General features: G+C 38.6%; 1 protein-coding gene across 1 annotated transcript in view; it reads left to right on the forward strand.

Moving 5' to 3' along the window:
* The window catches only part of AGPS (alkylglycerone phosphate synthase), a 167,103-nt gene that overhangs the window by 135,140 nt on the left and 17,276 nt on the right, over positions 1–14,687 (forward strand). The window contains exons 17-19 of the mRNA XM_063429777.1: positions 1,646–1,735; positions 10,560–10,659; positions 14,374–14,431. Coding sequence (XP_063285847.1) covers positions 1,646–1,735; positions 10,560–10,659; positions 14,374–14,431 — 248 coding nt within the window. The remainder of the gene's footprint in view (positions 1–1,645; positions 1,736–10,559; positions 10,660–14,373; positions 14,432–14,687) is intronic.

Raw genomic sequence — 14,687 nt, forward strand, 5'->3', positions numbered from 1 at the left:
TTTAAAAGAGTCAGTTGTGGGGAACTGGAAACAAATTGCTCTGTTTAGTCTGAATTAGCCAAATTGTGACAGTAGCCAAAATAAAAAAAAGATTTCTAGAAAGGCTATGTTGATCTAAATTTTGCAATATATTTTTTTAATTTAACACTATTTACTGTTTAGTGAATAAACCCACGCATTAGTTATAGCCTGATAAGCAACATGGCGGAAACAAAGAGTCTACTGCAAAGCCAGAAATCAGATTTATTTATTTTTAAAAACAAGTTTTATTAGTCAGTAAAAGAACACTACACGCTCTCTGTTTTGCCGTTTGAGATAACTAAAACCTGCTTTTGCATTTCCTGTTTTTAGCTTTTCCGTTTTTGTGTCACGGCATATGTTATGTATATCAGCCCATGGTGGCTAACTCCACTCCTCTAATTGAAATGTTTTTGTAACTTTTTATGAAGCATGTGGCTTTTAATTAGAAAAAAACTATATGGTGTTTTCAGTAAATGTGATACCTTTGTAGTCAAGGTGGAAGGAAATTGTAGCTTTCTCGATTAGCCTCGGCACACACCCTACCAGTAAAAATATTGGGAACTGTTTAATATAAACAGGGGCTCTTCCCAGTAACCTTCCTCTCCTCGTCTTTATGGATGATATAATGCGGAATTACTATGTATGCATTCGCAATGTCTATTTTGTCCAACAAGGATGCTACCAGCTACTGTATGTCAGCCAGACATTGCCCCATTAATAGACAAAATGTACATTTTTAATGCTGAAGTATTAGTGTTCAGTATTGCCATTGAGATTAGGGAACATGCGTGAAGAAAAGACCCAATTTATGTCAAACGTCTCCTAAACCAATTCACTTTAAAGTGGAGAATAGGCAACCGCTGGCATCGCCTGATGCTTTGCTAGCATTATGGGTGACGTAGTCCACAACATCCGGAATGCCGAAGGTTGCTTACCCCACTAGACAATATAAACTGTACAGCAAGCTGTAGTGGTTATGCAATTTAGAGTATTCCTTTAAGGCAAAGATGGCAAAACACTGGACCTCATCAACTTTAAAAGGGATTTGTTTTCTGTAGATCAAGCAAAATGTTTTAAACTTAGTTGTGTTTAAGCAGGGTTATCTCGAAATCATACGCTGTTTGAAAACTAGTTTTTAACAGCTCTCCTCCTAATGCCCAGAGGTAAAGGAGAAATAATAATTTATGCGAACATACGTTAGTATGTAAATTATTTATGCAAATTTAAGCCAGTACTGGTTATAATTTTTCCTGGGAGTGGAATACGTCCACATTTCTTCTGTAGAAGAATACTTTGTGTTACTTCAAATACCGCTAACATCTAAGTGCTCTGCTACTTAAAGCCCCAAATTGTAAATGTTTTATTCTGAGTTTGCAGTGTCTCGTTTAAAATACGCAAATTAGCACTGTAACAAAATATCAATATCCCAAAACAACACTAGGTGTCATTGATGTTTGAAGTTGGAGCATTTTGCAGCTACTTCAGTACAGTACTGCTCACTTTCCATATGAAAACCTCCCCATCAGATGTTATTCTTTCTCACTTATTGATTTAGTATAAGTTTACCGTAACCTCTTCCTACTGATCATACTGAAATCGATTCTCACTGTTTGTTGGCTTGCAGAGTGTTGGATCTTTGCCGCAATGTGAAAGAGAGGATTGTTCGAGCATGTAAAGAAAGGGCAGTTCAATTTCCTCCCTTTTCTACTTGCAGGTATGTGTGTTTGTGACCTGACCCACTAATCAATAAATTGTCAATTAATTCTCTCCGCCATGATGCTTCAAGATTCATCTTCCTGTCCATATCAAAGGCACAGCCAATTCTTTTTTTTTTATTTTTTTATTTTTTGTGGGCTGGCTTGGGTAAGGAAGGTCAGAGTGCAGCAGTTGGTGATTTTGTGTCGGAATGATAAGCTAAAGGAGAGGACATTATAATGTAATTGTCTGCACTGAAAAATAGATTATAGGAGTACTTGATTAGTCATCTGATATTTTATTTCCGGGTATTCCCCAGCCAACCATGTATAACGAGATTGATTTGAGTGCTTAACCTCTATAAAAGTCATGTTAAGATTTCACAAAGGAGATTTTCAGAAGAATACAGCCAATTTGACGAATGCAATATAAATAAACCACTAGTGCGTGGCTGTTAATTTCTACGATGCGCTTTATTGGTTTAAAATTGGAAAGAAATACTCCGGGAAAAAAAAAAGAAATCTGCGGCACGTTTTATTTTTATTTTATGTCAACAAAGTAACATTTTTATATTCAAATGTCACGTTATCTTTTCTAGATTGAACTAGATTAAATTGTATGCAATTTGGCAGTTAAAAAAGCGTCCGAAGTTGTAAACCCCACCGTAGATTTTATTTAGAACGCAAGAAACTAATTGACAGATGTGGTAAAAAGATGAAGAACAGACCTCTTAGGAAACTCTACATCTAAAAAAAAAAATATAGACCTTTAAAACTTTCTTGGTGGTTGGTTTCCAATGTGTCTTTATTATCATTTTCTCTGCTTTGGATAATTGCAGGGCATATATCTTTGCACAGCAATGCTAACAAAAACACAGTTTGAATTGTAAACCAAATTCTACAGCACAAGAATGTCAAACATATTCCCCTTTTCACTGTGGCTTGTCATTGCAAGTTTATGGTCAGACTTGGTTGATTATCTCTCCTTCTCGTCTCCTCCAACCCCAGGAAAGAATGTAAATCTTACTATAACCCGTGTACAATTAAATGATTCTGCACAGACCCAGCATGTTTACTTTATGCTTATACCAGTGTTCTGCTCCCCTAGACACACACACACACACACAAACATTGAAAGTTATCCATGCATTCCTTAACTTCGGCTAGGTTTTCAATTCAACAAACATTTCTCAAAATATACAAATAACTTTTTGTGTGCGTGTGACATTATTTGGCGAAAATTTACGTGATCTGTAATGAAAAGAAAAACTACTACAAAACATTGCCTCCTTACCCAAGCTATTATTTTAGTGAATTCATAATGGTGTTATTTATACATTACATCTGTGAACATTACATATTTTTTTTTTCTATATGTACAATTTATTTTTATATGCACTTACATAGATTGTGAAGGAAAATAATTATATATATATATATATAATTTTAAATTTATCATAAAAATTGGGTAATAATATACAATACACATAAATGTGCCTAAGTGCACTACATTTGTGCTTGGGATTAAAGTAATATGTCAAGACTCGAAAGAGGTAAACGATGTCTCGTGTGTGTATAATATACAAACACACGCACATATATACAGGACTTAAAATTTCATGTCCTAATCTACAAACCAGACCTCAAGCTTTATTGTTCTACCTGAACGCTTTTCCCATTTTGCTATTGAGGGGGCTTAAATCACTGTAACTGTGTCTATATTATAGCGTTGTAAGCGTCTCCTCGCTGTTCTAAGTTAAGATTGTATTTATTGACAGGTTACTCCTATCACAATAAGCCAATGAGTATTTCTATTTCATAGAGCCTGGCTAAAGGATTCCTCTCAAGAAGCTCTTCCACAACTTAACTGATATCACTGCAGGCTAATATTATAAAAGTGACAAATTGAAGAGAAATATTAATACCTCTCTGCTGTCAAGCAGACAGCGCGAGATTTCCTGCCTTGCCCACTTTGGATTGTAGTCCAAAGCGGAAGTGTGCACTTATCATTTTAAACCTATGATTCTTCAAGCTTGAATTTTAACACTTTGGTTTCAGTGCTTCTGTATTACAGATAAGTTTTGGTTTTTTTTGTTTGTTTTTTCTCTGAAGCAGGATTGTGTCAGCAAGCGTTACTCAAACCAAAAACCTGCGTTTTGTTAAACGGACACTATAGTCACTAAAAGAACTTTAGCTTAATGAAGCAGTTTTGATGTATAGATCATGCCCCTGCAGTCTCACTGCTCAATTCTGTGCCATTTGGGAGATAAATCACTTTGTTTATAAAACCTAGTCACACCTCCCTGCATGTGACTTGCACAACCTCCCTAAACACTTCCTGTAAAGAGTCATCTACAGTTTATCCTTCCTTTATTGCAAGTTCTGTTTAATTTAGATTTTCTTATCCCCTGCTATGTAAATAGCTTGCTAGACCCTGCAAGAGCCTTCTGTATGTGATTAAAGTTCAACTTACAGAGAAAGAGATCTAATTGTTTAAAAAATTACATCTGATTGAAAGTGAAACCAGTATTTTTTTTCCCATGCTGGCTGTGTCAATCAGAGCCAGGGGAGGTGTGGCAAGGGCTGCATAAACAGAAACAAAGTGATTTAACTTCTAAATGGCAGTGAATTGAGCAGTGAAACCTTAGAGGCATGATCTATACACTAAAACTGCTTCATTAGGCTAAAGTTGTTTAGGTTACTATAGTGTTCCTTTAAATTTTGTTTAAGTAACACTTTAACACAAGTTATAGGTGATTTTCAGTGTCTTATTTAATAGTGATTGTTCCACTTTATAGGTAATACTTTTAATTTATTTAACACATATTTACATAGTCACTCAATAAATATGGAATATACATCCTAACATTTGCATTCAGTCAGCTTTCTAAGAGGGAAATGATGTGTCATGCTGGTGACTGTAGGGTGTATAAAGTGGAAACTGTGTGTGAATTTTTATCCTTCAAATATCTGTTTTATGATTATGTTTTAACAGCTGGAACTAAATGGCTCCAGTAGTAGGCAATCTTTCATCAAGAGTAATGCAGTAAGCCAGCAAGCCTCTGTAGTCTACCGGATCCTGTAATCAAGGAAAATATTACATTTTTCATTCCAGCATGAGCTATGTAAATGGAAATGTTTGTGATCAATAAGAGAGTCAATGTTTCTATCAAAGGCACTTGAGCTGTCAGCTCGGCTCAGGAATGGGTCTCGCAGCACGAGATTACCCTGAAATGAATATTATTTAAATAAACTACTGTACTTGTTACCATAAACCTGCTCTGCTGTCGTGTGTATGTGCATGCATACGTGTGTGTGCTTATAGATATCACACATTATTTGATTGACATATCTCTGAACATGGTTACTTGGCAGCTTAGCCCGTGGCTAGTAACTCTGACAATGCTGGTGGTTCACAGGTACTGTATTGTGCACGGTTTTCTATCCTAGGATTAGGCTAGTGAATGTAACATTTGTGATCTGGAGAATAGGGTTATGGGATTTGGGGCAGATATATACCGTACCCATACAACCCAACCTGCAGACCACTGAGAACATTTGCAACTTTTAAGTAGAGTTCTATCGAGCTGTTCAATGTTTCCAAATTTCTGTTAGGATGCTCGCTCTGAGTTTGCGGTTTGAAAGTTACAAAAGTAAAGAACAAATGGAATATGATAGTTAAAGGACCACTCTAGTGCCAGGAAAACATACTCGTTTTCCTGGCACTAGAGTGCCCTGAGGGTGCCCCCACCCTCAGGGACCCACTCCCGCTGGGCTCTGGGGGGAGGAAGGGGTTAAACTTACCTCTTTCTCCAGCGCCGGGCGGGGAGCTCTACTCCTCCTCTCCTTCTTCCTTGCGACGTCATCGGCTGAATGCACATGTGCGGCAGGAGCCGCGCTCGCATTCAGCCGGTCGCAAAGGAAAGCATTTACAATGCTTTCCTATGGACGCTTGCGTGCTCTCACTGTGATTTTCACAGTGAGAAGCACGCAAGCGCCTCTAGCGGCTGTCACTGAGACAGCCACTAAAGGTTTTGGAGGCTGGATTAACCCTCAGTATAAACATAGCAGTTTCTCTGAAACTGCTATGTTTATAAAAAAAAAGGGTTAATCCTAGAGGGACCTGGCACCCAGACCACTTCATTAAGCTGAAGTGGTCTGGGTGCCTAGAGTGGTCCTTTAAAGAGTTTTTCGCGTCATTGTAAAAAATGGTTTAGATTGTGAGATAATTATGGAATCAGACACATGTAGAATCAGGCACTTAAAAGTAAAAAAAAAAAAAAAACCTATTTAGAGACAAAAATCCAACGCAGAATGCAAGGAATATGGATTTGGTGCTCCGTGGTCTCTGCTCTCATATGGTCAGATAATCATTGTATCTTTTTTGTGCATTTTTGTGTTTGGTTAGCCTTCCTTTGTTTTGTTTAAATATATGTTATATTGCCAAATCAGTATTCAAAATCTATGCAGAATTAAATAGCAAAAAGTACTGCAAAAAAGTTAATTACAGCGTTCAGGCTGTGTCTGAGAATTACAGATTTGGAACGAACACTCATTTTTTCATAATTTTAGTATTTATTAGCTGTGCATCCTTACTAGCAATTCTCTCCTCTTCCAGTGTTCCATGTCAAAGAGACACTTAAAGAACCATAACGTAATGTTTATCGTGCTGTCCTCAGAAACTTACCACCCAGACCCTCTTCCTGCCGATAGCTTACCCTGTCTAGTACTCTGTTGGCATGAGTGTGCTCATAGAATTAAACTCTGTCTCCTTTGCTTATATAATAGTCTTATTTTATTACATTAAAAGTCATGTCCCTGCTTAATTTTCACGGAAGAGAGAAATTGTACTGAGGCTAACGATTAAAACCACAAACATGATTTGCACTTGGAGGACTGACTATATGAGGATGCAGCGTTAATCCTCCCTAAATCATGAATCCAACTTGTGTGTGTAACCTTAGACTTTCACATTATAAGTGCATCAACTTTCATACTCAAAGTTTACACTGTAGAAAGTCAAGTCCACCAGGATGTTTTTCTAAATTTAGACTAGCCTAGATAACCCCTGACCTTCCCATAAAGTATTCATTGGGAAGTTTATTGCTTTGCATTTTATATTTATTACCGCTGTTAAAACTGGTAACAGAAAACTCTATGCAGATATGTTCAGTTACATAATAAAAGTACTTAACTAAAAACCATAAATTCAAACAACTATAAACAATTTGCTGGTTATGTTACCGTAGACTTTTAAATATATCAGTTCTTGCAAGCTACAAAATATCATTTACAGATTAAAGTAATAAAATCACCCCAAAAAATATGTACCTTTCATGTTCCAACTAAAAGTTGATCCCTGATTTGGAAAGTGCATATCACCGATAGAGTCCACTATCTATTTTTGTCACTGTGCAGATGTCCAAGATGTATCATTCAATATTTTTAGAGTCATTGAGAAACTCTAGATTTATTTGTGTATTTATTTTAAACTCTCTCCCCCCAGAGTTCAGGCATAAAGCAGCACTGTGATTTTCATAGATATATAAATTTGGCAAAATGTGTGAAAGGGCAAAAATGCCAGCGTCTCTTCTGGCCATTTCCCATCAGGCTGTCATTTGTGGCGTCTGATGAGAACAGATATCTTCTTGTGCAGTGAACCATAGATACCTATGGAATATTATAGTACTGTGTGTTAGAAGATTTATGAAGAATCCCCCACAGTCTCTTAATGCCTGTGCGAAAGTACAGCAGCGAGACTACTTCTGGCAGATGAAGCTTCCAGAACTGAAAGCAGACCGCTGTAGGATATGGCCATGCCAAGGAGGGTGGCAATAAGTAAATATGTTTTACCACTCCCAAGCAATCACATTGCAAGCATAAATGTCAACACGATACAAAAACCCAGTTCTTGACTAAGCCAATTAAAAAATGTAATGCATTCAGTGCGGAGATAACCTCCGTCAATCGCTGCTTCCTAGTAATCCTTGAGTACCATAAGCACCGCACTGGACACCATAACCACCGTAAACCCCACAAACTGCTGCAGCTTAGTTGGGGTCTCGCTGTCCTCCACCCACCCTGGACCCAAGACTAGGATCCAGCTTCCAGTGAGTAGACCTCTCCTAGTCCAGAGAGCAAAGCAGGCTGCTCTTACAAGAGCAATCGTGATCCAAGGGAGTATAGTGATTATAGCAATCCCCAGAATGAATATAGTTCACCAATCCCCCAAACATGAGCCTAGATTTCATTAAGGGTAAACCGAATCTCAGTGTAATGGTAGCTACAACTGGCCTTTTATGTCAGTCCCCATGCAAGGGCTACTCCCTCCTGGACCTGAGAGTAGACTACCGTAAAAAAATATACACAATTACATTGGCTTTCAGGTCCAGGGCACTTCCATACAAAATAGGTCAATCCCTTCCCTGTGCCTGGGAGATAATTGAGTCAAGCAATATACTAAACTCCATTATCTTCAAACACAAAAAATACACATTTTTACAAACCCCCCAAAATACCTTAAAACACAGAAAGCCCCCACAAAAGTTACATCCCCTGATAGCCCTGATCTGGGTGACCAACACATCCAAAAATCACCTAGATCAGTTCAGGGGTTCAGGAATTTCCTGGAAGTCTTATTTTTGAACAACTGCACGCATGGTCCCATGCCCAAAACAGTTCCAGAGAATCAGGGCTTGCGGTCAGTCTAGTTCGGTAGTTTGGAAAACGAACAAACTGCCGAACATAGTCAATGTTCTTACCCTGGAGCTTGTTCCCCTCATCCAGATGAACGATTTCACTGAACAGTGCCCTTCTAAATTGTATAGAACCGAACCAGGTGATGATGGAAGTCCAGCGGTGTTTGGGTGTTTGAGCATGATTCTCATGGAACTAAAATCGGACACAAACACCACTGCCTGCGTTCATGTGAACAAGATGGCAGCCACCTCTTGGTTGTCCATAGGATTTGCGGCCACCCAGACGAAGTATTAGAACACTGCGGTGAGAACCGTTCCAAGTTGTTAATAGGTGTTAGGGCTATACATAGGACACAAGGTCCCACATTTAGGCTGGAAGAAAGGAGACTTAATCTAAGGCAAAGAAAAGTTGTTGTTTTTTACAGTCACCGCAATAAGGATATGGAATTCTCTGCCTGAAGAGGTGGTTTTATCAGAGTCCATACAGATGTTTAAACTGCAATTGGATAAATACTTGCAAAAACATAACATGCAGGGAAATATTTTTTTTAATCAATGGGGTAATAGCTGCTTTATCCAAGGAGACATCTGACTGCTATTTTGGGGTCTAGAAGGAATTTTTTCCTAGTTTGATGCAAAATTGGAAGCGCTTCAGACTGGGTTTTTTTTTTTGCCTTCTTTTAAATCAACAACCAAAACATATGTGAGGAAGGCTGAACTTGATAGATGCAAGTCTCTTTTCAGCTATAGATACCAGAAAGTTGGAGCCTTATCACCCCTGGCTCTGGGTTTGAATTGCTCCAATGGAGAGGGATAAACCCACAATATAGCAAGACAGGATACTCTTCTGAATCAGATGTAATATCTATGCAGTGCAAACAAATAGAGAGGCAGGGGCCCAAATTGAATAGTATCAAACACAGTATTTATTTATGACAAAAGGTTAAAAACTCTTACTTGAAGTAGTGGGTTTGCCAGCAATAAACCCACAACTTGATAAGCAGGAATATACACATAAAAATGATGAAGCTTGGACACTTCCGGGTTCCGGCTGCGTTCTGGTCACGTGATCGCTAGGACCAACTCTCTCTGATGTCAAACGTGATGCCTTTCGCCAGCCTTCCTGGCTTCTTCCGACGACCTGTGTATTTTTTCAGAGTGCTCAGAGAAGACCCTGACTCCAGTGCAGTTGCTAGCGCACTCCAACTTTCTGGTATCTATTGCTAATTTGTGTCACTTGGGGGTAGTGCAGCAGCACTGCAGATATTCTTAAGTGCTTTGACTCCATCTGGTTTTTCTCTTTTCAGCTATGTAACAAGCTCCCGGGTGGTCCCTGGTTCATGCGGTTGTTCGGTATTAGAACGGGACAATGTTAGAATAGGAGGGGAATGCAATCTACCGAACAATATAGCAAAAAGGCACGAACAAGGTCTTTTATGAGCCTTTTTCCATGGCCCATAGTCCTGAGGCAGGGGGCTGGAAAACAGGCCCCTCCAAGAACACATGACGAGGCTCAGTTCGTCACAACCCCATATACTCTTTTGATTGGCCTTGATGCAGGCTTATAGCATTGGCACACGCCTACACCCTGATCAGCTCTTGGCTGCAGTTAGAGTTAAAATGTATGGAGCTACATGGATACAGGGCTGCAAAATAATGTTGATTACTCTATGAAAGGAAAATGTCCGAATGTTATTTTTATGTGATACGTTTACTTTATCTGTCCAGTTCATGTAGCACAATATATAAATAATCTTCAGATGCATGCTTTGTATAGTGATACCATGACATTTACTTGCACATCAAACTAAAATGTGTTGGCGAACACGCATGTTACATTTTCTTTCTTTAGCCTATAGCTGCCTGTAGGTGTTGACAGTTGTAGTTCTCCACAAGGTGAACTGTCTTTTTCACAGACAAGCCCTGAATATGTTTCTAGTTATACTAAGTTTGATAAGAAAGGAAGAGCACATCTATTTACAGAGAAACAAGGTTGAGGTGAAGAGGGGGTTGATCTTTTGACAGAACAGATTATTCATGGAGTTTGGTGGCTGCACCAGCCTTTCCTTGCCCGAGCAGCCATTGCTGTGAATATCCGTTATCAGCGATGTCCAGAAACTGATTGTTTTTCTGTTTTCTTTTCCAGGGTCACACAGACCTACGATGCCGGTGCCTGTGTTTATTTCTACTTTGGTTTTAACTACAGGGGGATAAGTAACCCCATTCATGTCTATGAAGAAATTGAGGTAAGCCACTATCTCCTGTGTAGATTTCTGTATTCACTCAAAGAAAGCTGTGTGCATGAGTAGAACATTTCCAAGTATGCTGGCCCCTTACAAATATGTTTAATTTAATAGACCTCTTTATCACGGTAGACGTTATCTATGCAGCAGCTTTCTTGTTTAGATAGGTCTTTCTTTGTGTGTCTGCGTATGCCAGAATAGGCCAATGGCTGTTGTGAAACTACAACTCCCATCATGAGTCTCCAGCCAGCAGGCATGGGAGGTGTTCAAATTCTATAACTGGTTGCGTATACATTTACTTTTTGCTTTTTATTTATTTTCTGGAATATTATGTGACTTTAATATGGAAGATATCCATTTTAGCTCCTGTTAAAAAAAAAAATAAAAAAATTGATAATTGTGATCTACTTATTAAGGAAATGCCCATCAGGATGACTTGTGACATTCTACTCCTAGATGCATTTTTATACGTTTGGTACTTGGAACGTCCTTTTTACTGCTGTCTAATACTTTCTCTGCATGATACAGAAAAAATTGTTGGTTAGTTACCTCCCCTTATAGGCCCCATCTCTAGTAACCAGAACTACCGATTAACCGAATCTCTCACCCATAGCTGACACTGGTCCTAGACAACCAGGGGAAGGGCATCAATCCAGCAATATACCCCACTATGTTATAACCGTATGGGATTCACCACACCATGCCCCCTTTCAAATATGCTCACCGACAACACTAACACACACAAAAAAAAAAAAAAGCAAAGGAAAATAACACCCGAACATACGGGACATAAGCATCCAATCTCCAAACACTACCCAACTACGTGTACCAAATTGATACGCTCTACACGCAACAAACAACTTGACAGATAAATATCTGGCACAATCAGAATGCCACTCCCCTAAGAAATTGCACCTAACTGCTAACTAGCCACAGAGGCTCACTCACCCCTTCCCTCAGCCGCATTATATACCGCACTCACCTATACGCAATCACACCTAGAGCGAGTACAATACAAGCCTCATCTGCTTGCCATCCAACCGAAAGAACACAGCTCAAATAGGTTAAATCTCACACTCTATCTAACCTAACACCGACATAACAAACATACCCAGGTGTGTAGACAACCAGATATCGGATACCATAGGTTTAACAAACACGTCATAGGCTCCCGATTCCATGCAGCTGAGGTGCAACAGTTACACACGCCTCTGGACATCTACATCTACTGCTTACACACACTAACTGCACCACCATGTTCTCATATAAAGTGTACTATTACCACGTTAATCATACTGTGTATTTGATATAGAGGGGGGATGATGAATCTCCGAAATGATATACAATGCATTGTACTGTTTCCACCCTATATGTACTTTTACCGTCTTCCCTCTTCTATTCTGTACCCCTTGCAATCTTTGTGCCTCAATAAACTGGAATTTACTTATAATTACCTTCCCTTGTAATGCGGTTTTAAAGGCATACAATCATCATTTTTGTTATTGATTATAAGATTGCATGCATTATGGCCTCTCTGTGTATAATTTTAATGCATGTATAAAATGTAACACCCCTTTTCAGTGCATCTCCTAATTCATACTCAATGCATGTGCCAAGTTCTCTTTGGTGAGAAGCACCACTTTCCTTCAACACCATGCTCAATTGAAACAGCTGAAACTGCCTCAAATCGCATTTTGTGAGATATCCAGAACTTGACAACGTTAATATTTAAAATTAATATTTTGTTCAGTATTTACAGATGAAAATGAAGGAAAATGGGCTTCAGTTAGGAAAAAGGACAAATGAGTAATTTGTTACATGTGAGTTTACAGAGTAAGAGGTTCTATTTCAACTGTCAAAGTAAAGACAAATAAGTCAATGGGACCTGATGGAATACACCCAAATTTATTAAAAGAGCTTAGTGGTGTACTAGCAAAACCATTAACAGATTTATTTAACCAATCATTGTTAACAGGAGTAGTCCCAGAAGATTGTAAATTAGCAAATGTTGTGCCCATTCACAAGAAAGGTAGTAGGGAGGAGTCGGGCAACTATAGGCCAGTAAAGCCTTACTCCAGTAGTGGGGAAAGTAATGGAAACCATGTTAAAGGATAGGATTGTTGAACATCTAAAAACACATGGATTTCAAGATCAGAGACAACATGGGTTTACTTCAGGGAGATCATGCCAAACTAATCTTATTGATTTTTTTGATTGGGTAATTCAAATAATAAATCAGGGTGGTGCAGTAGACCTTGCTTACCTAGATTTCAGTAAGGCTTTTGACACTGTTCCACATAGAAGGCTTATCAATAAACTGCAATCTTTACGTTTGGATTCCAATATTGTTGAATGGGAAAGGCAGTGGCTGAGGGTTGTAGTCAATGGAGTATATTCGAACATAGGCTTGTCACCAGTGGGGTACCTCAGGGATCTGTACTTGGACCCATACTCTTTAATATTTTCATTAGTGATATTGCAGAAGGTCTTGATGGTAAGGTATGTATTTTTGCTGATGATACTAAGATATGTAACAGGGTTGATGTTCCAGGAGGGATAAGCCAAATGGCAAATGATTTAGGTAAACTAGAAAAATGGTCAGAGTTGTGGCAACTGACATTTAATGTGGAAAAGTGCAAGATAATGCTTCTTGGACGTCAAAACCCAAGCGCAGAGTAGAGAATATTTGATAGAGTCCTAACCTCAACATCTGAGGAAAGGGATTTAGGGGTGATTATTTCTGATGACTTAAAGGTAGGCAGACAATGTAATAGAGCAGCAGGAAATGCTAGGTTGTATAGGGAGAGATATTAGCAGTAGAAAGAGAGAAGTGCTCATTCCATTGTACAGACCACTGGTGAGACCTCACTTGGAGTTCAGAGAAGGGCTACTAAACTGGTTCATGGATTGCAGGATAAAACTTACAAGGAAAGGTTAAAGACACTTAACATGTATAGCTTGGAGGAAAGACGAGACGGGGGATATGATAGAAACGTTTAAATACATGAAGAGAATCAATACAGTAAAGGAGGAGACAATATTTAAAAGACGAAAAACTACCACAGCAAGAGGACATAGTCTTAAATTAGAGGGGCAAAGGTTTAAATATAATATCAGGAAGTATTACTTTGCTGAGAAGGTAGTGGATGTATGGAATAGCCTTCCAGCTGAAGTGGTAGAGGTTAACACAGTAAAGGAGTTTGAGCATGCATGGGATATGTATAAGGCTATCCTAACTATAAGATAAGGCCAGGGACTAATGAAAGTATTACAAAATTGGGCAGACTAGATGGGCCAAATGGTTCTTATCTGCCGTCACATTCTATGTTTCTGTGTTGCCAATATCCATGCTCTTCATTGTCTGCATGGTCTTAGGTCAAAAAAAGCAATGGTCCTGAGTCTTTTGACCAAACAGAGCTTAAACATGACCGATGCACGGAGCAACTGTAAGCAAGCATATTCACTGAAATGACAGTTCATTAGACATTGCAAATCTATAAACACAGAGGCTGTAATTCATGAAATCTTTTAATTTAAATAAACAATTAAAAATCATGACCGTGGCCGTTTAAGTATTCTGGCATGCAATTGACAATTCTAATAAGGCCTTACTTATTTTGATCAAATTGGTATTCTAAAATATTTTGCCTCTTATAACAACTGTACCGTTACAACTGTAACTGAATATGTCATTCCTGTGTCCATTTTCCTGTACAGCATGCTGCGAGGGATGAAATCCTAGCCAATGGGGGAAGCCTTTCACATCACCATGGAGGTAACAGTTCGTTTAGTTCTAATCCACAAAACATATTGTTTCACACTATTCAAAACATAAAACAATTGCCATTTGGTATTCTAGTAGACTCTGTGCTTGATAGCTTGTTATAATGTGGATGTCTGTATGTGGTTTATGAATGAACATACATATTTGTACAGAGTTCATTTTTTGGGGGCGGTTTATGAATTCATAATTTAAAGTGACATGGTAGGTATTGTAACTGCGTCATTTCATTGAAGTGGTTATAGTGTTT

Source organism: Pelobates fuscus, chromosome 8 (assembly GCF_036172605.1).
Source record: "Pelobates fuscus isolate aPelFus1 chromosome 8, aPelFus1.pri, whole genome shotgun sequence".
In the NCBI taxonomy this organism is placed as follows: Eukaryota; Metazoa; Chordata; class Amphibia; order Anura; family Pelobatidae; genus Pelobates; species Pelobates fuscus.